This window comes from Lissotriton vulgaris, chromosome 12 (genome assembly GCF_964263255.1).
Source record: "Lissotriton vulgaris chromosome 12, aLisVul1.2, whole genome shotgun sequence".
NCBI lineage: Eukaryota > Metazoa > Chordata > Amphibia > Caudata > Salamandridae > Lissotriton > Lissotriton vulgaris.
Window position 1 is genome coordinate 273,457,928 of NC_141700.1, and position 26,783 is coordinate 273,484,710.

General features: G+C 53.2%; 1 protein-coding gene across 2 annotated transcripts in view; it reads right to left on the reverse strand.

The window, feature by feature from the left end:
• Window positions 1-26,783, reverse strand: part of USP21 (ubiquitin specific peptidase 21) — a 558,274-nt gene that overhangs the window by 35,284 nt on the left and 496,207 nt on the right. For both annotated transcript variants that reach the window (XM_086945031.1, XM_086945032.1), the window contains exon 14: window positions 9,225-9,339. In XM_086945031.1, the coding sequence (XP_086801157.1) occupies window positions 9,225-9,339 (115 nt within the window). The remainder of the gene's footprint in view (window positions 1-9,224; window positions 9,340-26,783) is intronic.

Here is a 26,783-nt window from a genome sequence, read left to right on the forward strand (position 1 = left end):
CCTTGCATCAGAGATGGTTCACACCTCTGTTTAGATTTTTTTTTTTTGTTAAATCTGTTTATTGTTATTTGTAAATTCAACAATACAATAGGCACATCTTTACAATCAAAATAGCTCTTCAATTATTCACGGGTGGTATTACATCAACAGTGCGATTCATCGAGGGCGCTATGACAGTACATGTAATTAGTTCGTGGACAGGATACAAGCGCCCAGGTGTGCCTTCCGATTGGTAAACAGGAGTTAACACGCTTCACCCCTCTACAAGGGAGGGGACAAGCTTTGCATATTCATCCCAACTCCAAATGATAAGCATGTGCAATAGAACAGGAACAACTAACTGCGACACTGTCACCAAATTACATTACCGTTTGCCCCAATTCTTGGCCCCTCCAGCCCAAACCCCCCACCCTGCTCCCACTCATTTGACTCGCATGGCTCCTCATCAGGTGTCGCCTCGCCGCTGCTTCACGTAGTGCACCAAAGTATGTGTCTGGTGTGGCGTTCTCTGTGTCCCCGCCCCTCTCGCCTGTAGTGTCAGCCTAGTGCCACGTCGCCCCCTCTTCAATGGCGTCCCCTGTCTCCTGCAGATTGTTTGGCATATGCTCCCATCTCTCTGCCAAAGGCTCCTTACGGAGCCCCATAGTTTCCTCCCTCCGGATGGCTGTCCACTCTGCACGAGCCCATAACGAGAGCGACAGAATCCACGCCCTTGTACTAGGTGAGTCCCTCGCCTTCCATCTCCTAGTGTGGAGTCGTACTGCCGTCACCATCCCCAGGTCGAGGAATCGAGACGACGCTTTGTCCTTACGCGGCCTTTTGAAATGGTGTAGGAGATACTCGGGCCAATTACAAGGGATGATGCGGCCGGTGCTCCGTGTAAGTAGTGTATGAATGTCCCTCCAATAGGTGCCGAGGCCCGGACAGTGCCACAGGATATGAAGAAGATCTGCGTTCACTTCTCCGCATCTGGGGCAAGACGCGTCCGCTCTGTGAAAGTATTTATTTATTAAGTCGGGGTAAGATAGGCCCTGTGCACTATGTATACTTGAATTTGGCGGAACCTCATATTTCTGGGGATGCGTTTCGGGCTTTTTAGGATCTTTTCCCATTCTTTGTCTGCCAACTCTCGCCCCATGTCTCTCTCCCATTTCACCCGCAGCGGGGTTAAGTCCTGTTCCGTATGTGTCCGTAGGGATGCAGCAAACCACTTGACTAAGTGCCTGCCTCTGCCCATAACGTGTTGGTACTGTACCGTCAAATGCTGCGCCGGCTCTTCCGCAACATCACCCCATTTAGCTGCCATATGTGCCGTTAGGGATCTGTGCATTAGGAAGCCCCCTGGGGGAAGCCCAACGTCCGTGACTAGCTCTCATAGGGTATCAATACTCCATCCTGGTACAGGTCGCCCAGCGTCTGGACATCCACCTCGTGCCATTGCTTTAGCATGGAGTGCATTACCATTTTAGCGAGGGCCACTCTGCCTGTGGACGACAGCGGGAGCGTCGACCAAAAGCCTATTTGGCCCCTGAGTGCCGTCACCGCTCTTCCCAGGTTCCCGTCTAGTAAATCCTTCTGCTGGCGGTAAATCTGGATCCCCAGATATTTTAAGGTGTCCGCCTGCCATTTGACTCTTGTGCCATGGAGGCTGTACTCCGGGTCTGTCACCCCCTCTCCAAACGCATAAAGGCACGACTTGCCTGCATTGACTCGGAGCCCCGAGACATCAGCGAAGCAGCTTAGCAATGGGGCCAGTAGCTCCGGTATGCGGCTCACGTCTCGGACGAAGACCAGTAAATCATCAGCGTACAATGACACCTGATAAACCCCGTCACCGAGCGGGATACCATCTGTCAGAAGTTGTCTCATGGCCGTAGCCAAGGGCTCCATGGCCAGCGCGTAAAGCAGCGGTGACAGGGGGCAACCCTGCCGGGTACCTCTACCTACCGCCACTGCCTCCGAGACATACGGTCCCATCCGGATACGGACCACGGGATTGTTGTACAGAAGTCCCACCATCTGCAGAAAGTTTTCGTCTATCCCATACGCCTCCAATACTGCCGACAGGTATCCCCACTCCAGGCAATCAAAAGCCTTTTCCAAATCAAGCACCAGGCATCCCGCCCTGGGCCAGGCCGATGTTGCTTCCACTGCTACCCGGAAGTACCTCAAAGGTTCAAGGATGTGGATCTTGCTGGTACGAAACCATTCTGATCCGGGTGTACTAAGTGCGGAACCACCGGCGCCAGCCGCTCTGCAAGGAGCTTAGCGAATACCTTATAATCATTGTTCAGCATCGCCAGCGGGCGGTAGGAGCCTAAGGACATGGGGTCCCTGTCGGGCTTAGGTAGGGACACTAAAAACGCTTCCTTCAGAGAAGGTGGGAGCCGGCCGGCATCCACTGATGCCTTAACACTCGGAGGAGCTTAGGCGCCAGAATGTCACTGTTTGCTTTATAATATTCAGCCGGCAGACCGTCCAGTTCTGGTGTCTTCCCAGACGCTAGTGCTCGAATTGCATCCCCCACTTCCTCCAATGTCAACGGAGCACTGAGCTCCTCATTCTGACTTTCTGCAACAGTAGGCAGAGTGACCGACTCAAGAAATCCCGTCAGCAGGTGTGTGTGGCCAGTGCCTTGCGACCTGTAGAGTTCCTGATAGTGGTCTGTCAGCGTCCGGTGGATTTCCCGCTGCGTGTACACCACCATCCCGTCATTGGAACGGATGGCACCGATCGGAGCCAGGCGTTCTGTCTTTCGGACTAACCAGGCTACCAAGCGGCCAGCCCTGTCTGCCTTTGAGTGTGTCCTGGCCGTGTGTGCCGCATAGTTGTGGCACCTCAGCCGTTCAAGCAGGACTGCGTGCTCACCGCGGAGTTCCCCTAGTTTACGTGCTAGCTCGCCAGTGCCTTCCCCCTCCCTTTCATAGTGTAGAAGTTCAGACTGTGCGGGTTAGAGATTCAGACACCTGCACACGGATATTCCATGTGGCACCCATGCAGTGCCCACGGATGGTCACCTTGTGAGCGTCCCATTCCACCCCTAGGTTGCTCGCTGTGCCTTCATTTTCTTCAAAGTAAGAGAGGATGGCTATGCCCAGAGATTACCTAAATTCAGCGTCTTCTAACGCTGCAGACTGTAGTCGCAATGTGGGCACCGTGGGCCTATCCGCCTCCCAGTTGAGATGGAAGCAAAGACGGTTGTGGTCTGAATGTGTCCTGCCTAGGTACTCTGTCTTGGACAGTATCGGGAGTAGAGACTGGGAACCTACTATACGGTCTAGGCAGATGTGGAGGTCGTGCACAGCCGAATAGTATGAGTATATCTTGTTCGCAGGGTGCTGTGTGCGCCAAAGATCGTGTATGTCCCAATGTAGTAACCAGTTCCTAAAGGCCTGTGCTGTTGATGTCGCTGCCACTGCGCGCAAAGGTGGTAAGGAGCAGTCCAGGTGTGTGTCCATGACCATGTTAAAGTCGCCGCCTAACAACCAGGGGAGGCCCGTGTATCGCTGGAGGATGGGGTTTAAGGACGCCAGGAAAGCAGGTTGGTCTGTGTTGGGGGCATAGATGGAACCCAGCAGTATCTCCTGCCCATTAAGTCTCCCCCTAACAAAGGAGTACCTACCTTCATTGTCTACTTGCGCGTCCGTACATGCAAAGGGGATGCCAGCTCTCACCCATATCAGGGTACCGCACGCTTGCGAGGAGTAAGTTGTGCCATGAATCTGCCCCCTCCATCGCCTGCGGAGCCTTTGCAGTTCCACCGGAGACATATGTGTTTCCTGAAGGAGCGCAATCCCCACCTTGTGTCTCTGCATGTAGGCAAAGATCGAGTATCTACGCGACAGGGTGTGCATGCCGCGGATGTTCCATGTCATAATAGTGGTGCTCGCCATGGCGTGTGTTGTAATGCAGTCACCTGGGGAGTTGGGGGGGTCGCCCCTCTAGGCCAGGGGTTGGGCTTTCGCGGGGTGTTCGCTAAGTGTCGCTTCTGAAATATGTAAACTAACATTAACATTGTAACTCGACGAGCAATTTCCCAAAGGGGTAAACGTCCAAACCCAGTGAGGCAATTACTCTTCGAAGGAACGTGTCCACAATTTGAGTGTTTCTGGGGAAGCGCGCAGTCAGTAGTGATTCATGATGTTCCCTCACTCAGGGCCCTTAAGATTGCAGAGGTGTTTATGAAGCATCCAATCGGCGGTGCACGCCGGATTGACACAGATTAGCCATTGGGGCGACGCACACACTGATCGCCCCACCCTTCCCCATGCCGGGCGCGATTGTGTGTCTGCGGTGTGCTACGCGCAAGGCCCCAGGGCCCGCTACCTGCGGTAGCAATACATTGGGCAATCAATGAAAGGATACAGTATGTAGTATACTCAGTTCTGTCAATATATCAGGTTGTCCCAAGTCTGCCTCTGGTCACATTATGTAGTCTGCTGTCTGGGGTGTAACCACAGGCATAACAATGTCATCCGACATCGCTGTGGACGGCGATGATGGTCTGCTGGCTTGTGCTTCACTCGGCTGTCCGTAGCCCAGGTCGTTGCTTATATTCACCGCACCCATCGTCGCAACCGGCTCTAGGGCCTCCTGTCTTTCTGACGCATTTTCTCCGGGCTCGGAGCGGCTTGTCCCAGACCTGCGCTCTGCCGGGTCCCTCTCTTCCTCCTCCGCCTCCTGGAACGCTGCTCTTGCCATCCACCTTCATCCGGGACCGCCGGTTTTGGTCCCGACCATCGCCCCGTTTCTTCCAGCCAGTCCCAAACTTCTGACGGGGCTTGAAAGAAGCACATGCCCTCCTTGGTGACCACTCTCAAACGGGAGGGGAAGAGTTATGAATAGGGCAGTTCCAGTTCTCGCAGTTGTTTCTTCATTGCCGGATACGAGCCACGTCTCCTCTGCACTATCGCCGTATAGTCCGGGAAGAACAGGACTTGGCTGTTGCCCACTTTGAGGTCTCCCATCCCGGAGCACCGCATTGTGGTCCCGATAATTGAGGAGTTTAAAAAGGAATGGGCGGGGCCGAGTTCCAGGCCTTTGGGCTTGCGCTGGCACCCTATGAGCCCTTTCCACTACGAAATGCGGAGACAGTGTTCCGGCCGGTAGAAGTGCCCGCAGCCAGTCTTCCATGTACTGTTCGGGGTTCTTCCCGTCTTCCCCTTTTGGCAGACCCGGACATTAGTGCGCCGGGAGCGCCCTTCTGCTTCCTCCGCGCGATCCTCTAGTGCATGAACCCTGTCAATTAGATCCTGCAAAGCAGAGGCATGGCTGTGTACCACCGGCTGCAATTCCTGGACTGTTTGGCGCTACGTGGCGACTGACTCAGATAGTTTGCGATGATCCGCATGCAGCAGCGTGAAGTCCGAAGTAACTTTGTCAAGCCGCGCTTCCAGGGAAGTCTTGGTTTGTGCTAAGGTAGTCCCAATACGCTCCACTGCCGCCAAGACAGTGTCCATTTTGGCTGCCAGGGTTGTTGCGGGTTCCATATCTATCCGCCGCTGATCCTGTGGCGGGTGGGGCCACCCGGGCCCTGCGGCTTCGACCGTGACTTGTCTCTCAGCAGAGTGCCCATTGCAAGCTGCTGCGCTGTGGGCAGTAATGCTCCCGGCGTTGGACCAGCAGTGGCGGCGGTGGGGCCCCCAAATCTACCAGGCTCGCTTCACTCACCGAGGGGGTCAATGTTGCGTACCAATTGGTGACTAGCAGGCCCAGGTGCGCCTTCACCAGCAAAATGCGTCGTTGAGTCGTTAGAGGACAGTCCGATTTCGATCTCTTAGTGTGCGCCCCCCTCCCAGGAGTTATGCAGGTGCAGCCAATAAAGTTCTCACAGGCGTCTTACCACTTCAGCAGTATAGAGAGTTCCCCTCCTGCCGGGTCCTCACCACCGACTCGTCACAGCGTCCAGAGGTGCCAGCAGGTGGCATCCACAACTGATGCGGTCGAAGGGCGGGGGCCTCTCTTCCTGTGGACGGCCAAAATGGCTCCCGGAGCAAGATAGAGTGTTCTGCTGCCCGCCTCGCCCTCTTCGCCCCCCCGGCCTTGGCCTTTGCTGCCCCCGCTGCACGTCTGACTCCCTCCTCGGTGTCCGATGTCCCCACAGCTGTTGGAGAGCTAGTGTTCCGCGCCCCAGGCCTCAGTGACTTCCCAGGTAGCGGCGAGTACCGGCCGTGTTTATAATGCAGGCGCCCACCAGCGCCAGGCTGCGCTCTTACCGGTCACCGCCGGGCCGCCTCCGTGCTCCGCTGGGGTCCGTCGGCCCTCCACTGCCGTCTCTATGCCTGCGCCCAGCCCTCAGGCCGCTCCAGCTTCAGGAGGACTCAGTGCTGTCTGCCTTGCCACTGTCCTGTGGAGTCAACTGCCACAGGGCCTCGACTCGTGGCCCCTCGTCGCGGCTCCCTGGGCACCGCTCGCCGCCCGGCCTCACTCTTGCTACGGGGCCGCTGTCGCGTTCCGCGGGCCTCTCCAAGGGTCCACGGCACTGCCCAGGCTCGGCTCCCTGACCTCCTTTCCTGTGGCCCAGCCGGGGGTGTATCAGTGCGGCCGGGTCTCCACTTTGCGCGCCCCTTCTCAGCCTCTTGGTGCCCCAACGGCCCGCCGGCCGAGTCTGCTCCGCCTCGGTCACCTACGCTGCCTCGCTACTCTCCGGTGCGCGCCCAGACGATCGCTACACCGTCGCAGGCCGGTCTAGTGGTCCGTGGCGTCAGGCAGGCCCGGCTCCCCCACCTCCGTCTCAGTGTCCGGGTCTGCGCTTCACTCCGCGTGACCAGGCCCGGGCCGGGGTCTCGCGTCTACGCCGTGTTTTTGCGCCTCCTCTGCCCAACGGCCGATACTGCACCGCCCCGGCCCTGATGCTTGTTCGCCGCACACCGGAAGTTCCGGGCGCCCCGCAGGCTCACTCAGGGGGCCCGATATGGTGGCCAGTGACGGTTCCATTGCCTCTGATTCAACGCCGATGCTGGGCCTTGTGGTCGCCTCCGGACCCCGGCTGGGGTTCGTGCCTCCGTAGCACCCTTGGGCCGGCTCCGTCCGCCGGCTGATTTCACTCTCTCGCAGCCGACTTTGTTTCCGCACCGCACACCGGTGGGTTCCCCAGGCAGTCCCACAGCTACTCCGCACGGCGTGGGTGATCTCACTTCCCTCTCAGAGGATAAATACAGGAGAAGTTGGGGCCCTGCTGACGGAGCTCTAAGGAGTCGCGTCCGCCATGTTGCCCGGCTGGCCACGCCCTCCTTCACACTTCTGTTTAGATCACATAACATAAGAGACATTAGCTCAGTCTACATCAGGGGTCATCAATCTGTGGGGCGCGACCCCCAGGGGGGTCGTGCAGTCCTGGGAAGGGGGCACAGATTGTCAGTTTGACTTAGTGGCGGCGGAGGCCTAATTCACACCAAAGGGTGAAAAACAAAAAAGCCTCATTAACAAGTAAAAGGTCTTTTAAAGACCTGTGAAGTACTGGGGTGCGGCTTTGTGTGTGTCCCTGAAGGTGTTTAAGCCCGGCTCACATACACGAGGAGGGGAAGGGATGGGGGGCAGGGGAGGGTGGCTGGGGGAGGAGGCTGTAGACCTTTGAGTTCAATGGACGTTGCGCGCCTGGAGCTGTGGGTCCTGCCTCTAAAGCACAAAGCACGAACCCTCATACCCGGCGCCTGTGCAGGAGAAATGTGCCTGAGAGTCTGTTTTTCAGGTGAGATGTTGTTACAGCCTGTCCGCCCCCTGCCTCCAGCAGGGAGGCACAGAGATGCCCTCCCATGAGAGAGGAAGAAGAAGGAAGAAGACGCAGAGAGATACTGACCCTCCCCCACTCCGCTCCCCCCATGAGAGAGGCACAGAAAAGGTGGGTGGATGAATGGATGAAAGGGTGGATGGATGAAAGGGTGGATAAAAGGTTGCATGGATCATGATGGGTGGATGTGTGAAAAGGTGGGTGGATGAATGATGGGTGAATGGATGGATGAAAGAGTGGATGGATGAAGGTTGAATGTATGGATGTAAGGATAAAAGGGTGGATGGATGGATGGATATGTGAAAAGGTGGGTGGATGAATGATGAGTGGATGGATGGATGAAAGGGTGGATGAAGGATGGATGGATGTTGGATATATGGATAGAAGGAAGGATGAAACGGTAGATGGGTGAAGGATGGATTTATGGATAGAAGGATGAAAGGGTGGATGGATGAAGTATAGATGTATGGATGAAAGGGTGGATGGATGTATGGATGGAAGGATGAAATGGTGGATGGATGAAGGATGGATGTATGGATGGATAAAATGTTGCATGGATGAATGATGGATGGATGTGTGAAAAGGTGGGTGGAGGAATGATGGATGGATGGATGTAAGGAAGGGTGGATGGGTAAAGGATGGATGTAAGGATGAAAGGGTGGATGGATGAAGGATGGCTGTGTGGATGGAAGGATGAAAGGGTGGATGGATGAAGGATGGATGGATGTGTGAAAGTGTGGGTGGATGAATGATGGATGAATGTGATGAGGTCTAACAGGCGCATGTATGGTTGTCGATAGTGGTTGATGATGAGGAGTACCAGTTTCTAGAAACTTTTGTTGGGAGGGGGTCTTTAAGCCTAAAAAGGTTTTACAAGGGGGTCTCGGCATCAAAAAGTTTGAAGACCTCTGGTCTACATACTATGCTGAAGCACAATCAGGACACTGGTGCAGCAGATGTGTGTGTACTATTGAAAAGCCAATGGATCCAGAAAAAATAAATTAACTATACCATACGTTATGAGTGCTTGAATGGTTGTAAGAAAATTGATAGTATGAACTATAGCTTAACAAAATTGGGTAACAGAGAAAGCGCTCATGTTTAGACTCGCTCAACGGATTTATTATGATAAACATGTAAATATCTAGGGCCATTGTATGCCTGGTTAATTGTTTGAAAACTATACATTATATACTGTAGACTCACTGTATAATCAGCCCTCATATAAAGTAGTTGTGGTCATGATGCACAACAAATATACAATACTAAGCTTATGAAGGCACCACATTGTTTCTGAACACTCCTAATGCCTTTAATTGTTTGACTGTAGTAACAAGGTGCTGCATCATTGCTCATAAACACCAGAGATGTTCCAACACCTCTGCATTGGTTACTGTTACCCTATTACGTTTTCAGCTGTACAGCCGCTTTCCATCTTATGTTGGAAAACATCATCTATGCTAGAGAAGGTGCCAGAAAAAATAGCAGGCCTTACCGTGAATCATTGTAGATATGCCAGCCAGAAGGATCCTTACAGTAGGCGGTGTAATGTCCATAGTGCACGCTGCCTGAGTGGTTGCACAGAGCATATAAATTATACACGGGGTTACCTGCAACCACAAACAAAAAAATATGAACCACTTTATCTGGAAATTGTATCAGCGACAGGATATATGGCATGTTTAGAATGTTTAGAGCCTCAAATATTTTTCAACATACATTGCTTGTAGCAACCGAATATTCATTTTATGATGGCAATGTAAATAGGCATGCCGTTTACACCCTACACAGAGCAACATTAACATCATATACAAAACTGATTGCCTCAGGGAGCAAGACAACCTCTACAAATCACTACACAACAGACAGGTTTATCGCCTTCATGGATCTGTCACTTTGTAAATGTATAAAAGGTGAGCTTTGCAATGTGGGTGAGTAAAATCTGGTTAATTTACCACAATAACATTTAGACATTGAGCAAAATGTAAACACTGGTGAAAAAAACAAAACTCAGCAAAAGAACCCAAGTGCTTCTGGCAGACAGAGAATGGGAGCAAGCCTAAAGTAAGAGCAAAGGCGGATCAGTAATTAGAGGTCACCGTCCTGCTCCAGGAATGGAAATTGGCAGACTTAGTGAGTCTTCCTGAACTAATATACTATCAGTGTCTACCTGTTGATTTGGCTTCAACTTCCAACTCCCGGATCGTACTGGTTTACCTAGAGGGTCTAACACGGATTAGTTATAATACTGTTTGACATGATTAAACATGGTATATCATGTTGCAATTGTATAATTTGGTATATACTTTAATTTGGTTAAGTATTTGTAACATGCTGATTTGATTTATTACTGCGACTTGTATGCTGTTAATAGTATATTGCTCATTCAGATACAGACTAAATTGGCACTAATTTTAGCTTGTGTTAGCAATTGAAAGATGGCGCTGAAATTGGTATGTCTTGATTATGTTGGGGCGGGATACTAGCACGTTTGAGTAGTAGAGTATAAGGAGGTTGAGGAATGGTGGTTTTTCCCTTTCCATACTAGTAGGCTATGTGCCACTCCTGATATCGGACACAGACTTTGGTAAGGGCAACTTGGGATTTTGGGTACTTTACACTTCCTGTGTGTGATTTGTCACTGTAGTGCGCCATGTCAAGACCGTGTTACTTAGTATAGACCTTGATCTGGGTGACCAATTTAAAAAAAGCACAGTGAAGCTTTACCTTTAAAAATTAACTTTCCTATCTATACATTGATATAGGATAAGACAACAGACATTCATTTGATAGATTGCTGACATTGTAGAATGTTAATATAAAATTGTATTTTGGATACAGTTTAAGATGACGCTTGAATTATTTGGTTTTAGCATCTAAATAAGGCACGGAACGTGACATATTCTTTGGTTACATTGAGCAGTACACAAATACCTTTAGGGGAGGGGTATATAAAAAGGCTGACTATGGCAGCGTTCCCCTTTTGTATGGAATTCGATGTGCCGGTCCGGACATAGGATACAGATTATGGCATGTATAAGAAATACTGTAGTTCTCTAGTATTGGAAGCTTTCATAGATTCACATGCCTGAATCATTCCCCGTCGTCGAGATGGGAGTCTCCGGTACATAAAAAAGCAATGCTTAGTAGTATAGCAAACTGAAAAGAGGCCTAGGCCCATTTCCCTTTTGCAACCCATAACCTTCGTTATGTAAAAGAGCCCAAACTTCTCCCTGAACCAATCAGAGCTCCTCACCCTCTAGAACCCTCCTGAGAGAACCTTTTGCCCCTCAGATTTTCGCACACTTGTGCCATAAAACACCTTTGTTCTAAATCCGAGGTAAGCCTCTCAGGAGAGGAGGGTGGGTTGCATGTGAATCTATGAAAGCTTCCAATACTGGAGAAATACAGTTACAGGTAAGTAACTAGTTTTCTTACTCCAGTATTGGAGCTTTCATAGATTCACATGCCTCAATCAAAATAGCGAGTAGTAGTATAAAGCACATTTTTTTTTTCAAATCTAGTATAGTTACTTAAGACATCATCTTTCTATACATATTCAATTTAGAATTCTGCATATTAGTATAGCAAAACTCTTACAAAACATAGCAATAGAAAAAATGTGCATTTGAAACCCAGACAAATGGACGGAGGAAGGTAAAAGAGGACTCACCATTACTGGATAATGTTTCTCAGCTCTGCTTCTCTTACCACTGCATCTCTCTTCACGGCTGCTTGCAAGCAGTAATGCATGGTGAAGGTGTGAGTAGTTCTCCAGGTTGCTGCCCTGCAGATATCCTGGATCAGCATTCCGGCAAACAAAGCAGTGGAGGTGGACACTGCGCTCGTCGAATGGGCACCAACTCATGCGTTCAGGGGCTTTCCAGCAGCCCGATGACAATATTCAATCACACCGGAAATCCATCTGGCAATTCCACATTTTGATAAAGGGAAGCCCTTCCTGGGTGCGCTAAAGGTGACAAAAATTGTGAAGACTTGCGGAAGGGCCTAGTCTTTTGTAAATAAAATTTGAGAGCGCTGGACGTCCAGCGAATGGAGAATGGAAAGGGGCGACCACTCGGTCCCCCCGAACGTATGGTTGGGTGCCCCGATCCCCCCGGGAAACCATTTTGGGCGGGGGGCGTGGCCCGGCTGGTATGCCCGAAGTGGCGTAGCCGGGGCGCGCCTTTTCCCGCCCAAGAGGGGTTGGCCTAGACACCTACACGGAAGACCACGCCCAGTAGGCGTACCGGAGGAGGGTACACGCCCTCCCGCAGAAGGATAAATAGAGCGGGAATCCGAAGAAGCGTCCTCTTGTTCCTGTGCTCTGAAGGCTGCACCCACTCGTTGCTCGTGAGCCCTCGACGGAACAAGCGGCAATTTTGAGAACTTGTAATCTTGTTGTTTTTTCTTTCAGTTATTTGGAGTACGTAGGATCAGGACCTCGTTGATCAACTAGAACGAGAGTACTCGAAGCCATGGCCGGCAAGAAAGCAGGAAAGGGCTCCGAGATGGAGAAGGTATTGCGCCATTTGTCGAACCGAATGGCAAGCATGGACCGAAAACTCGGAAAAGTCGACTCAATCGGCCGGGGTTTGGCCAAAGTTAAGAGACAGTTAGCGGCCCAGAAAAACTCAGGCCGCCCTACAAAGGTAATAGGCCCGGCCTCGCCGGGAGTAGTCCCTGAGGGTAGGGGGAAGCGTATGAAGAGGAGGGCGGTTTCTGGGGAAGTTCCGGTTCCTGTGGTACCCCCAGTCGCCCCCATTACACCAGTGGTCAGTCCGGTGCCAAACCCAGATGCAGGTTTACCGATCCCGGTTGTAGTTACCCCGGTTAATGACGAGGAGATGCCTCCAGAACTAGCCATCCAGTAAGTGGCAGTCTTGCCCTGGCTCAAAAAGAAAACGGGGGGGGGGGGGGCAGTGGCTGCGGGAGACCCGGCCGAGGAAGCTAGGCTAATAATTGAGCAGTTACGGCAGTCGATAGAGGCCGCGACGGCGAATGTTCCTCTTGTTCCCTCACAGGTGGCGCCGGGAGGACCTGCAGTTAGCCGGTAAAAGGCAGCAGACACGACGGTTGAACCTGGTAAGCACACATTGCCAATGGCAGGGGAGGGTTCATTACCTTCGAGGCGGGAAAAGGTTGCCCAGCACATCCCTGCGGCCACAAAGGAACTGATATGGGGAGAAAAGTATGTGAACATGTTTTCCTTGTTGACTGACCATCGTGAGATGGAATATGCAAAATCCCAGAAGGATTTATGGCACCCCAGTGTATGGAGGGCTAAGATGGCAGAATTTAGGGTCGATGAGACTGTAACAAATTGGGTCAAGGCCTTTTCGATATTTACGGCAGTCATGGGGGAACGCAAACCAGAAATCATGACTGAGCTGACCTGTTATCAGAATAGGATTATGGATTTCTATAGCATGTATGAGGGGGATGAGTGGAAAGGATATGATATGGAATTCCGAAAAGCGAAAGAGTTTGATGCGACTTTGACCTGGGACTGCCTCGACTCGGTGTCATGGCACAAGCAGCTCTTGCCTGGGGCGGCAGGTACGTCCTCGCCGGGCGGGAGCGGGTCAGGGTCAGTCCGCCAAAAACCCGCGGTGCCCTTTCGAGCGGGCGCCGGAGGGGATTATCAGCCTAAGACCGGCGGGAATGGCGGCAAGCGGGGGGTTTGTTGGGGCTTCAATCGAGGCAACTGTAACAGACCACAGGGTGCATGTAGGTTCCGGCATGCTTGTGCGGGCTGTGGGAACTCCTCACACCCAGAAAGTAGCTGTAGATCTAAGAACAGCGGAACGGGAGGAAAAGGGGGGTCTAAGCAAGAGTGAGGTGATGTTTGGTAACCGATTGCCTACACCTGTCGATATCATAGCTATGACTCCTTGGTTGAACAAATACCCGGATAATGTATCCGCCGGGGTGTTGAGGAAAGGATTCCTATATGGCTTCAACATCCCGGCGGGGGATTTTCGGGGGGACTCCATTTGTAAAAATCAGTTATCTGTCCAACACAACCCAAGCGTAGTGGCTGGAAAGATTTCCAAAGAAGTCAGCTTGGGGCGGGTGTCGGGCCCTTTTCATTGCCCGCCAGTGGCGGATTTCGTGTGTTCTCCGCTGGGGGTAATCCCAAAGAAAGACCCGGGGGAGTTTAGACTCATTAACAACTTGTCTTCCCCAAAAGGTTCTTCGGTGAACGAAGCCATCGACCCGGATATTTGTTCAGTGCGGTACGCATCGTTCGACGATGCCGTGGCCATGTTAAATCACCTGGGCCCCGGAGCGCTGATGGCGAAATCAGACATCGAATCGGCATTCCGGTTGCTCCCGGTACACCCACGAGATCAGCGATTGCTAGGCTTTGCTTTTTAAGGGAGTTATTACATGGATAAATGCATGCCGATGGGTTGCTCTATTTCTTGTGCCTATTTTGAAATGTTCAGCTGTTTTTTGGAGTGGGCATTCACCGAGGCCACAGGGCATAGGCATGTGATGCATTATCTGGATGACTTCCTGTTCTTGGGAGCAGCCGGCGATACGAAATGTGCGCAGGCGCTGCAGGACTTCTGCATTCTCATGCGGGAGTTTGGAGTCCCATTGGCGCCAGGTAAGACGGTCGGACCATCTACTTCACTGGAGTTTCTGGGAATTGAGCTCGATTCTGTGGAGGGGTGTTTCCGTTTACCGATCGGAAAAGTGGCCAAGTTTCGGGCTTCCTTGACTCACTGCCTGGGCAAGGAGAAGGTGACCCTGCACCAGTTACAGCAAACAGTGGGTCAGCTTAACTTTGCCCTGAGGATGGTACCAAAGGCCCGCCCCTTCTCACGCTCTATTGCACAAGCTATGGTGGGTCTCAAGGAGGGACACCACCGTTCGAGACTGTCGGCAGAGGTTCGCCAGGATATGCGCATTTGGTTGGCATTTCTGGCAGACTTCAACGGTCGAGTTGTGTGGAACAAGCCACCAGCGTCTTCAGACGAACTTGGTCTGTGGACTGACTCAGCTGGGAGCGTGGGATTTGGCGCCATCTTTGGTAACCGATGGTCGGCGCAAGTATGGCCGACGTGGTGGCACTCCAGCGGTCTGACAGGTAACATTGGGTTCTTGGAGTTATTCCCCATTTGGGTTGCTCTGATGGCATGGCCAGACGACTTCAGGGACCGCTCAGTGGTGTTTTGGTCTGATAATATGACTGTGGTCGAGTGTATTAACCAGCAGGCAGCCCGCTGCAAGTGGATCTTGAGATTGTTGAAAGAAATTGTACTACTTTGCATGAGATTGAATGTACAGTTCAGGGCAAAACATGTGCCAGGCGTACTGAATCATGCAGCTGATGCACTCTCTCGTTCACATATGCAGGCGTTCAGGGGCTATCTACCCACAGCGGACCTAGTGGCGGCACCGTTCCCCGAAGCGCTATGGCTAATCGGTGCCCCGGATTACAAGACCTCGTGGCAGCCAGCTTAGCCCCCAGGACAAGGAAGGCATATGAAGCAGCGTTTCGTTCCTACTGCACATTTTTGGGTCCAACAGGGAGACAGAGCTGGGGTCAGGAGGAATCCTTCCTGGGGTTCCTGGTAGCGCTGCACAGAGAAGGCCGATCAGCGGCAACGGCCAGTAGGCATAGGGCGGCCATTTAATTCATGGCGCAGGTGCATGGCATAAAAGACCCGACGGATTCCTTTTTGGTTAAGAAAGCCCTTCGCGGCTGGCAGCGCCTCGATGGTCGCAAGCAAGATGCGAGGCGCCCGATTGGCTTAGACAGGTTGTCTCTACTTGTAGCAAAACTGGATGAGACGTGCTCCTCCCATTTCGAAGCAGTTCTGTTCCGGGCAGCTTTCGCATTGGCATTCCATGGGGCTATGCGGGTGAGCGAACTTGTCGCAAGGAACAAGAAAGATATTGAGGGAGGCTTGTGCAGGGATCACGTCCAAATTAGGGGTGATTCAATGGTGATCTCGATAGCCAGGTCCAAGACTGACCAGGGAGCTATGGGAAATAGTGTTATCGTGCAGCGCGCGCGAGGGTCCCCCACGTGCCCGATAAGGTGTATAGAGGAATACTTCAATCAATCAATCAATCAATCAGTGACACTTATAAAGCGCGCTACATACCCGTAGGGTCTCAAGGCGCTGGGAGGGGGGGGGGGGGGGGTGCCGCTACTGCTCGAACAGCCAGGTCTTCAGCTTCTTCCTGAAGGAGAGGTGGTCTTGGGTCAGGCGCAGGTCGGGAGGGAGGGAGTTCCAGGTCTTGGCGGCCAGGTAGGAGAAGGACCTTCCTCCCGTAGTCGCTCTTCGGATGCGGGGGACGGCGGCGAGGGCGTGGTTGGCTGATCGGAGGTGGCGTTTGGGAGCGTAGAAGTTGAGTCGGCTGTTGAGGTAGCTCGGGCCTTGGTCGTGTAGGGCTTTGTGTGCGTGGGTGAGGAGGCGGAAGGTGATTCTTTTGTTGACGGGGAGCCAGTGAAGGTCTCTCAGATGTCCGGAGATGTGGCTGGTTCGTGGGATGTCGAGGATGAGTCTGGCTGAGGCGTTCTGGATCCGCTGGAGTCTCTTCTGGAGCTTGGCGGTGGTACCGGCGTAGAGGGCGTTGCCGTAGTCCAGTCGGCTGGTGACGAGGGCCTGGGTGACGGTCTTCCTGGTCTCGGTGGGGATCCACCAGAAGATCTTCCGTAGCATGCGTAGGATGTTGAAGCACGCCGAGGAGACGTTGTTGACTTGCCTGGTCATGGAGAGGGAGGAGTCCAGGATGAAGCCCAGGTTGCGTGCGTGGTCTGTCGGTTTGGGTGCGGTGCCCAGGGCGGGAGGCCACCAGGAGTCGTCCCAGGCGGAGGGCGAGGAGCCCAGGATGAGGACCTCCGTCTTGTCCGAGTTCAGTTTCAGGCGGCTGGTCGTCATCCACTCGGCCACCTCTTTCATCCCTTCGTGCAGGTTGGCTCTGGCGGCGGCGGGGTCGTTGGTCAGGGAGAGGATCAGCTGGGTGTCGTCGGCGTAGGAGATTATGCTGAGGTTGTGTTTGCGTACGATGGCCGCGAGGGGGCTCATGTAGACGTTGAAGAGGGTGGGACTCAGAGATGATCCTTGAGGGACGCCGCAGATGACTTCGGAGGCCTCTGACTTGAACGGTGGTAGGCGGACTCTCTGTGTTCTTCCGTCGAGGAAGGAGATGATCCAATCCAGCGCCTTGTCCTGGATTCCGATGTTGCTGAGGCGCCGTACTAGGGTGCGGTGGCAGACCGTGTCGAATGCCGCGGAGAGGTCTAGGAGGATGAGGGCCACTGTTTCTCCATTGTCCATCAGGGCTCGGATGTCATCGGTGGCGGCGATGAGGGCGGTCTCGGTGCTGTGATTGGCTCGGAAGCCGGACTGTGAGGGGTCGAGGGATCCGTTCGTCTCGAGGAAGGCGGCCATCTGCTTGTTGACGGTCTTCTCGATGACTTTAGCTGGAAACGGGAGGAGCGAGATGGGGCGGTAGTTCTTGAGGTCGGTGGGGTCTGCTGTTGGTTTCTTGAGTAGAGCGCTGAGTTCGGCGTGTTTCCAGCTCTCAGGGAAGATGGTGGTGTCGAAGGATGTGTTGATGATGTCTCGCAAGTGGGGTGCGATGACAGCGTCGGCCTTGTTGAAGACGTGGTGAGGGCAGGGGTCGGTCGGTGATCCGGAGTGGATGGAGTTCATCGTGCGGATGGTGTCTTCGGTGCTGATCGGGGTCCAGGCGTGGAGGGTGGTGGTGGGGGGTGGTTGTTCGGTCATGGTGTGCGTTGGTTGGTTGTTGAAGCTGTTGTGTATGTCCGCGATCTTGTTGTGGAAGTATGAGGCGAGGGAGTTGCAGAGGTCTTGCGATGGGGTGATGTCGTTGTTTCCTGCGCTGGGGTTGGAAAGCTCTTTCACGATGTTGAAGAGTTCCTTGCAGTTGTGTGCGTTGTTGTCCAACCGGTCCTTGAAAGCTGTTTTCTTGGCGGCGCGGATCAGCTGGTGGTGTTTCCGGGTGGCAAGTTTGAAGGAGGTCCTGTTGTCCGGTGTCGGTTCCCTTCTCCAGACTTTCTCGAGGGCTCGGCAGTTCTTCTTGGAGCTCTTGAGTTCGTCGGTGAACCATGGGGCCTTCTTGCTGCCGGGTCTGCTAGGCGGGGTCTTCAGTGGGGCGAGTTCGTCCGCGCAGTTGCTTATCCACTTCGTGAGGTTGTCGGCGGCCTGGCTGGGGTTCGCTGAGCTGGCAGGAGGGTGCTGGCTCAGGGAGGTGGCGAGCTGGTCTGCTGTGATCTTGTTCCAGCTTCTGCGGGCGGCCTGTTGCTGGTGTTGGTGGGTCGTCGTTCTCTTGAAGGTGAAGTGGACGCAGCTGTGGTCCGTCCAGTGGAGTCCGGTGGCGTGGTTGAAGACGATGTCTTTGCAGGATGAGAAGACTGCGTCGAGTGTGTGTCCGGCGAGGTGGGTGGGGGTGGACACCAGTTGCTTGAGTCCAAGGATGGCGAGGTTGTCGAGCAGGGTGCTGGTGTTGCGGTCGTTGTTGTTCTCCAGATGGAAGTTGAGGTCTCCCAGGAGGATGTAGTCAGCGGAGGGAAGGGCATGCGGGCTGACGAAGTCGGCGATGTCCTCGCTGAATTGAGTGCGTGGTCCTGGAGGTGGGTAGATCAGTGTGCCTCTGAGGGTGGTGTTCGGGTTGGTGTGGATCTGGAAATGCAGGTGTTCGGCGCTGGTCAGGGTGTTGTCGGTGCCGGTCGTGAGACGGATGGTGTTCCTGTGGATGATGGCGATGCCTCCTCCCATCTGGTTGGCGTTTCGGTCCCTCCGGACGATCTTGTAGCCCTCTGGGATAGCGATGGTGATGTCGGGAGCTGAAGAGGCGTTCATCCAGGTCTCCGTGAGGAAGGCAACGTCAGGGGCTGTGGTGTCTAGAAGGTTCCAGAGTTCGATGGCGTGTCTGTGGACGGAGCGGGTGTTGAGCAGGATGCACTTGAGGTGGGTGCTGCTGGTGTTCGACTTGGCGGGTGCTGGTGCGAGGCTGGTCCGGATGCAGGAGAACTTGCAGGCGTGGCAGCTGAAAGGTCCGTGGGTGCGTCGTGGTGTGGCCTGGTGGCATTCTGGGAGTCGGCCGGTGTTGAGTGCGATGAGGGTGGCGGCGGAGTACGTCAGGCGGGTCGGTCGGGGTCTTCGTGGGCCAGGGGTCCTGGCGCTGGTCGCGATCCGGTCGCGGACGGGCGCAGACGGGCTTACCTTTGGCGCGCCTTCGGCGCACAAACGGCGCACCCGCTGCGCGTGACCGCTGCGCGTGACCGCTGCGCGTTCGCACGGTCGCCATTTAAGGCGAAGTGCGCGGGTGGGCGGAGCAGCTGGAAGGCGGGAGCGGGGAGGGAACAGAAGAGAAAAGGGGCGGGGCTAATGGCGGTGGCGGGAAGCGGGAGCGGGGAGGGAGAGCGGAGGGCGGCGAGGTAGGCGGGCAATCAGGAAGGAGACAAGCACCAATACACCAATGGAGGGCAAAACACGAGGCAAAACGGCACAATAAAATACAGGCACAAATGTAGGTCAAAACGGGGGAAAAACAGTTAAACAGCGATCATACGGCATACACAGCAAACAAGCACAAATTTCGGTCAAAAACCGGCGAAAAACCAAGGGGAGCGCTCAGGCGGCAGCGAGGCCGGCGCTGAGGCAGAAAGCAGGCACAGGGGCACACGCAGCAGCTGGTGGCCGTGCGGCGCGGGGGTGTCCCACAAGTGGGTCACACTCACCTGCGTCGCACGGTCGCCATTTAAGGCCAAGTGCGCGGGTGGGCGGAGCAGCTGGGAGGCGGGAGCGGGGAGGGAACAGAAGAGAAAAGGGGCGGGGCTAATGGCGGTGGCGGGAAGCGGGAGCGGGGAGGGAGAGCGGAGGGCGGCGAGGTAGGCGGGCAATCAGGAAGGAGACAAGCACCAATACACCAATGGAGGGCAAAACACGAGGCAAAACGGCACAAAAAAATACAGGCACAAATGTAGGTCAAAACGGGGGAAAAACAGTTAAACAGCGATCATACGGCATACACAGCAAACAAGCACAAATTTCGGTCAAAAACCGGCGAAAAACCAAGGGGAGCGCTCAGGCGGCAGCGAGGCCGGCGCTCAGGCAGAAAGCAGGCACAGGGGCACACGCAGCAGCTGGTGGCCGTGCGGCGCGGGGGTGTCCCACAAGTGGGTCACACTCACCTGCGTCGCACGGTCGCCATTTAAGGCCAAGTGCGCGGGTGGGCGGAGCAGCTGGGAGGCGGGAGCGGGGAGGGAACAGAAGAGAAAAGGGGCGGGGCAAATGGCGGTGGCGGGAAGCAGGAGCGGGGAGGGAGAGCGGAGGGCGGCGAGGTAGGCGGGCAATCAGGAAGGAGACAAGCACCAATACACCAATGGAGGGCAAAACACGAGGCAAAACGGCACAATAAAATACAGGCACAAATGTAGGTCAAAACGGGGGAAAAACAGTTAAACAGCGATCATACGGCATACACAGCAAACAAGCACAAATTTCGGTCAAAAACCGGCGAAAAACCAAGGGGAGCGCTCAGGCGGCAGCGAGGCCGGCGCTGAGGCAGAAAGCAGGCACAGGGGCACACGCAGCAGCTGGTGGCCGTGCGGCGCGGGGGTGTCCCACAAGTGGGTCACACTCACCTGCGTCGCACGGTCGCCATTTAAGGCCAAGTGCGCGGGTGGGCGGAGCAGCTGGGAGGCGGGAGCGGGGAGGGAACAGAAGAGAAAAGGGGCGGGGCTAATGGCGGTGGCGGGGAGCGGGGAGGGAGAGCGGCGAGGTAGGCGAGCAATCAGGAAGGAGACAAGCACCAATACACCAATGGAGGGCAAAACACGAGGCAAAACGGCACAATAAAATACAGGCACAAATGTAGGTCAAAACGGGGGAAAAACAGTTAAACAGCGATCATACGGCATACACAGCAAACAAGCACAAATTTCGGTCAAAAACCGGCGAAAAACCAAGGGGAGCGCTCAGGCGGCAGCGAGGCCGGCGCTGAGGCAGAAAGCAGGCACAGGGGCACACGCAGCAGCTGGTGGCCGTGCGGCGCGGGGGTGTCCCACAACTTGGCACTAAGGGCGGCTACATGGGGGGGGGGGGAGTTTGCTGAGGCACAAGGATGGCACCCCACTGACGAGATTTCAGTTCCAGAGGGTGCTAGCACTGTCAATCGCTGCCGCGGGCATGGACCCGTGCGATTTTGGGACCCACTCCTTTAGGATAGGGGCTGCTACTGAGGCTACAGCCAGGGGTCAGAGTGCGGAGGAAGTAAAACAGTTGGGACGTTGGTCCTCGAATTGCTTCAAAAGGTATGTGCGATTGCACATGTTGTAAAGATCAATTGACATGCACTCACGCTTCTTGTCTTTTGTTTGAATTACAGTTTCGCGAGCCTGTCATGCGGGGCGGAATTTGCAGTCGACCCAGCACCAGGAGACCAGCGGTCAAGGATCACCGACTGGAGAGAGAGTGGTATGGGTCGTGGGCCACTCATATGTAAGGCGCGCCTGGGACGTATTCAAGGCAGGTGACGCGACTCACGCAGCTGGGGAATACAGGTACAGAGTGACCTTCCATGGGAAAGGCGGGCTCTGTTTTGACCAATTCGAATTGTTTTTTGAGGGTCTTTTAGGGCGGCAAAGGTCACCGCCATCTGTAGTCATAGTACACCTGGGGGGCAATGACTTGGTGACTCTGGGTAGACGAGTGTTATTGGAACACATTTTGTCGGCTGTTAGCTGGTTGGCTAAAAGAGTCCCGGGGTGCACGATTGCCTGGTCCCACATGATTCCAAGGAAGGTATGGCGGGGGGGCCTTTCGGTGTCAGCACTGAACCATTCAGTAAAAAGGGTTAACAATAAAATTGGTAAATTGTTCCGCTCTTCGCAGTTGCATAGCATTCCTCACAGGTGTATTCGGGGTGATCACATGTATCTGAATGATGGGGTTCATCTGTCCAGGGAGGGGAATGACTTACTCATAGGAGACTTCATAGCATGGCTAAGGGGTTTGAGGAAGCATGACCTTTAGGAGGAGTAGGGGGGCCAGATAGTCGGTCAACTATCCGGCCTGTGGCAGTAAGGTCATGATCGGTGAGCAGTAATTTCAAGGTCCCTAGAGGGGGGCGCCACCCAGAATGGATGGGAGCGCCCGGGGGGAGGCGGCCATTGGCCCCTTCCACGGGGAGGCGGCACCCACTAAGGATGGGTCGCCTAGGGGGAGACGGCCATAGGCCCCTCCCAGGGGGGAGGCGGCTAGATGCCCCTCCTACTAATTTCCCGGGGGCCGGATATCCGCGACGGCGGATAGAGAGAGTGGGGATGGGGGGGTGGGGGGGGGGGGGGGGGGGAGTCCACGCTGTCCTTCCTACAGATACCTCACACGGGAACTCAGACGACCTTTAAGATGGCGTCGAGTGGAAAGGGGGCCCCCACCACGACAAGGGAAGTTACAGTTGGCAATGAGGGTAGAGTCCTCTGCGCATGCGCCACTCACACCGCGAGGGTGAGATTTTGGTAGTAGGGATCTGACACCGGTTAAGACCTTGCCGTTGGCCCTTAATGCTAGGATGTACAATTTTAATTTAGAATGTATGCATTTTCAGGATGCTAGACTCGGCTAGGAAACCTTTGTATTAGAGATCTGTTAAGGTTAGCCAAAGAACATGTCTTCATCGAAATGTAATAAATGTAAAATTGTACATAATCATGAAACTTTTATTTAATGTTTTCATTTTGTTTCATATTTTAATAAATACGGCTGGGGGGGTAACTCCCCCCCGCCTTCCAAAAGTTCAAACCTGTGTCCGACTTCTCCCATCCTTGGGGATTGGTGTTGGGAGGGGGTGGCGGGCATCCCGGCCATACTCTTTCCGCCGCTGTTGTTGGATGAGGAAAGAACCCTTTTAGAACTAGTGGCTCATTCAAATGAAAATCAGTTGGTACCTTTGCAGTAAACTTTGGATTAGTTCTGAGAATCATTCTGTCCTCCTTAAATTGCACGCAAAGGGTCTTGAATCGCGAGACCCTGAAATTCCCCCACTCTCCTGGCCGAAGTGAGCACGATGAGAAGCGCCACTTTCCACAATAGGAATTTGAGATCCGCCCTGTGTATTGGCTCGAAGGGCTGCTTCAATAATTGAGAAAGAACTATGTTCAAGTGCCAGAGAGGTGGTGGAGGCTTTATTGGAGGAAAAACTCTGAACAATCCTTTCATGAATTGTTTCATGATTCTTGCAGACCACAGAGATGGTTTGAGGAAGTCCTTCTGTAGCGTGATTTTGCAGCTAAATGTACCTTTATAGATGCATGAGCCAAACCAGACTTAGCTAAAAGCAAAATGTATGGAATAATCTCATGCGGTGCCGAATTCAGAGGATGAATGTTACATCTTTGACACCACAGACAGAATCTTTTCCATTTTATTATGTAGGTCTTGTTCGTACTATCCGCTCTGGCTTTTGATAGGATGTCTTTCCATTCCTCTGAGATCTTCAGATGTTGAAACTCACTGTGCTCAGGAGCCAGGCCGCTAAGTGCAATGATTTCGGGTCCAGATGGAGCACTTGTCCCTGGGACATCGTCAGAAGCGACGGTATTGGCTGGAGGCGAATCGCTGGACCTCCGACAGTAGCAGAAGCTCCGTGAACCAGTATTGTCTGGGCCACCATGGGGCTATCAGGATCATCCTGCACGGCTCCTTCTTGATCTTCATAAGAACTCCTGGCAGGAGGGGAATTGGAGGAAAAGCGTATGCAAAGACGCATGACCATGCCATAAAAAATGCATCCCCCCAAGATCCTCGTTGGGGAAGCCAGCTTGCGAAGGACCGGCATTTCCTGTTCGCCGCTGTTACGAAGAGGTCTACTGTCGGTTCTCCCCATTTCTGGAAGATGTTGTCCAGAATCCCTTGATCGATCTCCCACTCGTGGCAGGTGGATTTGAGCCAGCTGAGAGTATTTGCTTTGACGTTCTGGTCCCCTGGGAGATGTTCTGCTGTTATGGATATCTCGTGTTGCAGTGCCCATTCCCATATCTTCTGGGCCTCTTGAGACAGGGAGAGTGATCTTGCTCCTCCCTGTTTGTTTAAGTAGTGCATTGCTGTTGTGTTGTCTGTTTTTATTAACACAGCTGATCCTCTTATCCTTGGTAGGAATGCCAGCAATGCCAAGCGGATGGCCCTGAGTTCCAATAAGTTGATGTGCAGTTTTTGCTCGTACAACTTCCAGCGGCAGCTGACTTGGAGGTCTTGAAGGCACGCTCCCCATCCTTCTAGGGACGCATCTGTAGTAATTATCAGTTGGGCTGGCTCTGTAAGGAATGAAAGACCCTGTGAGACGTTCTGCTTTTGGGTCCACCATCTTGCTGCTTGAACCATGACCGGCGTCACTTTGACTATGTCCTCGAAGGATCCCTCCGCTTGACGCCACTGTGGATCTAGTTGCTCTTGCAACGGACGCACCCTTAACCTGCAGCAAGGTACGAGGGGAATGCAAGACAACATCGTTCCCAGCAATGACTTGTACTTGCGTACTAAAAGACACTTTCTTTTTGTAAAGTCTTGGAAAAGAGATTTAATTCGCAGTTGCCTTTCTTTCGAGGGGAAAGCCTTGTTTAGCTCTGTGTCCAGTATTGCTCCCAAGAAAGTGATGTTTCTTGTCGGCTGAAGGGATGATTTTTCCTCGTTTAAAGTCAGACCTAACCTGGCAAACAACTCCCCGCAAGCCGCTGTTGACGATCGGGCTGATGCTGCTGATGGTGCCTTGACCAACCAGTTGTCAAGGTAAGGAAATACTTGGTGTTTCTGTTTCCTTAGAACAGCCGCCACTGGAACCAGGCATTTCGTAATAATTCTTGGGTCTGATTTCAGGCCGAACGGCAGTACCTTGAATTGGTAATGTTTTCCAGCTACCACGAACCGAAGGTACTGCCAGTGGGAAGGATGGATGGGGATGTGAAAGTACGCATCCTGTAGGTCTAATGTGGTCATATGATCTCCTGGGTCTAAAAGCAGAAGGATGTCTTGAAGAGAGACCATTCTGAAAGATTGCTCTTGAGATGGGTGTTTAGGGATCTGAGGTCTAGAATAGGACGCAATTGGAGAACTTTTTTGACTAGAAAAAAAATCGGGAGTAAAATCCCCTTCCCCTCTGGGAGTTCGGCGCCGGTTCTATTGCTCCCTTTCGGAGCATTGTCCGAATCTCCCGCCGCATCTGATGTAAATGCTTGACCTCTTGATGTTTCGGCGGTGTACAAGGGCACGTTTGCAGAAGTTCTAGAGTGGGTCCGAATTTAATTATGTTGAGGACCCATTGGTCCGCAGTTATTTGCGGCCAATTTTGGAAATAATAAGCAATCTTTCCACCCAGGGGAACATGTGACGTCAGAGGGATAGGTGTAGCCGGATCCTGAAGGTTGTCACTGTCGTTGGGTGTTGTCTTTCCCCTGACGACCTCCTTTACCTTTAGGAGTAGATTTTGTGTAGCCTCCTGACTGGCGCTGCGTATTCTGCTGATGGTAGGGCTGAGATGAGGTGGAGTAAGAGGAACTCTTCCCTGCTGGTATCCTCCTCTGAAGACGCCTGGCCTCTACCCTTAGAGCCTCGAAAAGGAGCTTTCCTATATTGTAGTGTTCCTAATGATTTTGCTGTATCAGTATCTTTTTTGTTACTTTGCAGTGCCTCATCTATATGTTTGCCGAACAAATCCTCTCCATTGAAAGGAAGGTCCAAGATCTTATTTTGGACCTCCGGTCTAAACGCTGTTGCTCTCAGCCATCCTTGCCTGCGTAGTACTGCCGCTCCTCCCAAAGATCTGAAAGCTGTGGTCGCGATGTCCATATCACAATCTATGACTTCAGACGAAGCCCTCTCCCCCTCTTGCAAAATCTTCCTGGCTTCCTGTCTATCATTTTCTGGTATCCAGTCTATGTAAGGCAAGAGGTCGCACCACATCTGCCTATCGTACCTGGCCAGAATGGCTAGAGCATTCGCAGCTCTCACTAGAAGGGCAGACATAGAGGAAAATGTCTTCCCGCATTGTCCAATCTTCTACCCTCTCTGTCCAGAGGCATCGTAATAGGAGCTGATGTATTTCTTGATTTCTGCTGAGCTGCCTGTGTAATGACAGAGTCCGGCTTGGGGTGGCCTAAAAGACAAGCTGGAGCATCTGAAGGCGCTTTATATATTTTTTCCAGTCTGGCGAGTACTGGAATCACCGTTGCCGGTGTCTCCATGAATTTCAGGCCTTCTTCCCATAGAAGACTGACAACTGGTAAGGACTGAACTGTCTTACGATAAGGTTCCTTGAAGTCGTACAAGAAACATTCTGCTTTGTCAGTTGACATTTGGTGCAAATCTGTTTGTGACTCTCTCCATCAGAATATGAAAACCACTGATGTCCTCCGGTGCAGAATCAACAGGCTTCGGCGAAGGAGAAGAAGGCGATTGAATGAGATAATCGTCCCACTCTCTACTAGGGTCTGTTATCTCTCTCTCCTCCTTATCCTCATCAGTGGTCACTGGTTTCTGTTGAGATCTTGCTGGTGGAGAGCTAGACAGGGGCTCTGGTAAAATCTCTCGCCTACGCACTGGCGTACTTGGTATAGAGGGTGGTTGAGGCGTAGCCACTGGTAATTCTTTAGAGGTATGAGGTACAGGATATCTCTTTTTATAATCCTCCAGCATGAACTGCAGATCCTTTAACAATGAAGATGGAACACTCATCATCTCCTCCGGATACTCCTGGTGGTATTGTTGCTGGGGACGATCTTGAAATTCCTCATACTCGTCCTCTGAGTCACCTTCTTGGTACTTCACATGTAACTGCGACGGGCTACTAGCGTAGCCAAAAGGACCGCCATCATCCTCCCCTTCTTCTGACTCCTCCTCCTCCAACAGGTGAGATGGTACCAGAGGTATCACCTTACTTGGAGAGGTAAGTTCCGGGGCTCTTCCTGGCCAAAAAACGTTTTGTGGGGTTTTTCTCTCGTCGACGAGCCCGTTGTCGAGATCGCCGTCGATATTATTGTCGTCGATGTTGCTGTTACGGTCGTCGTCGT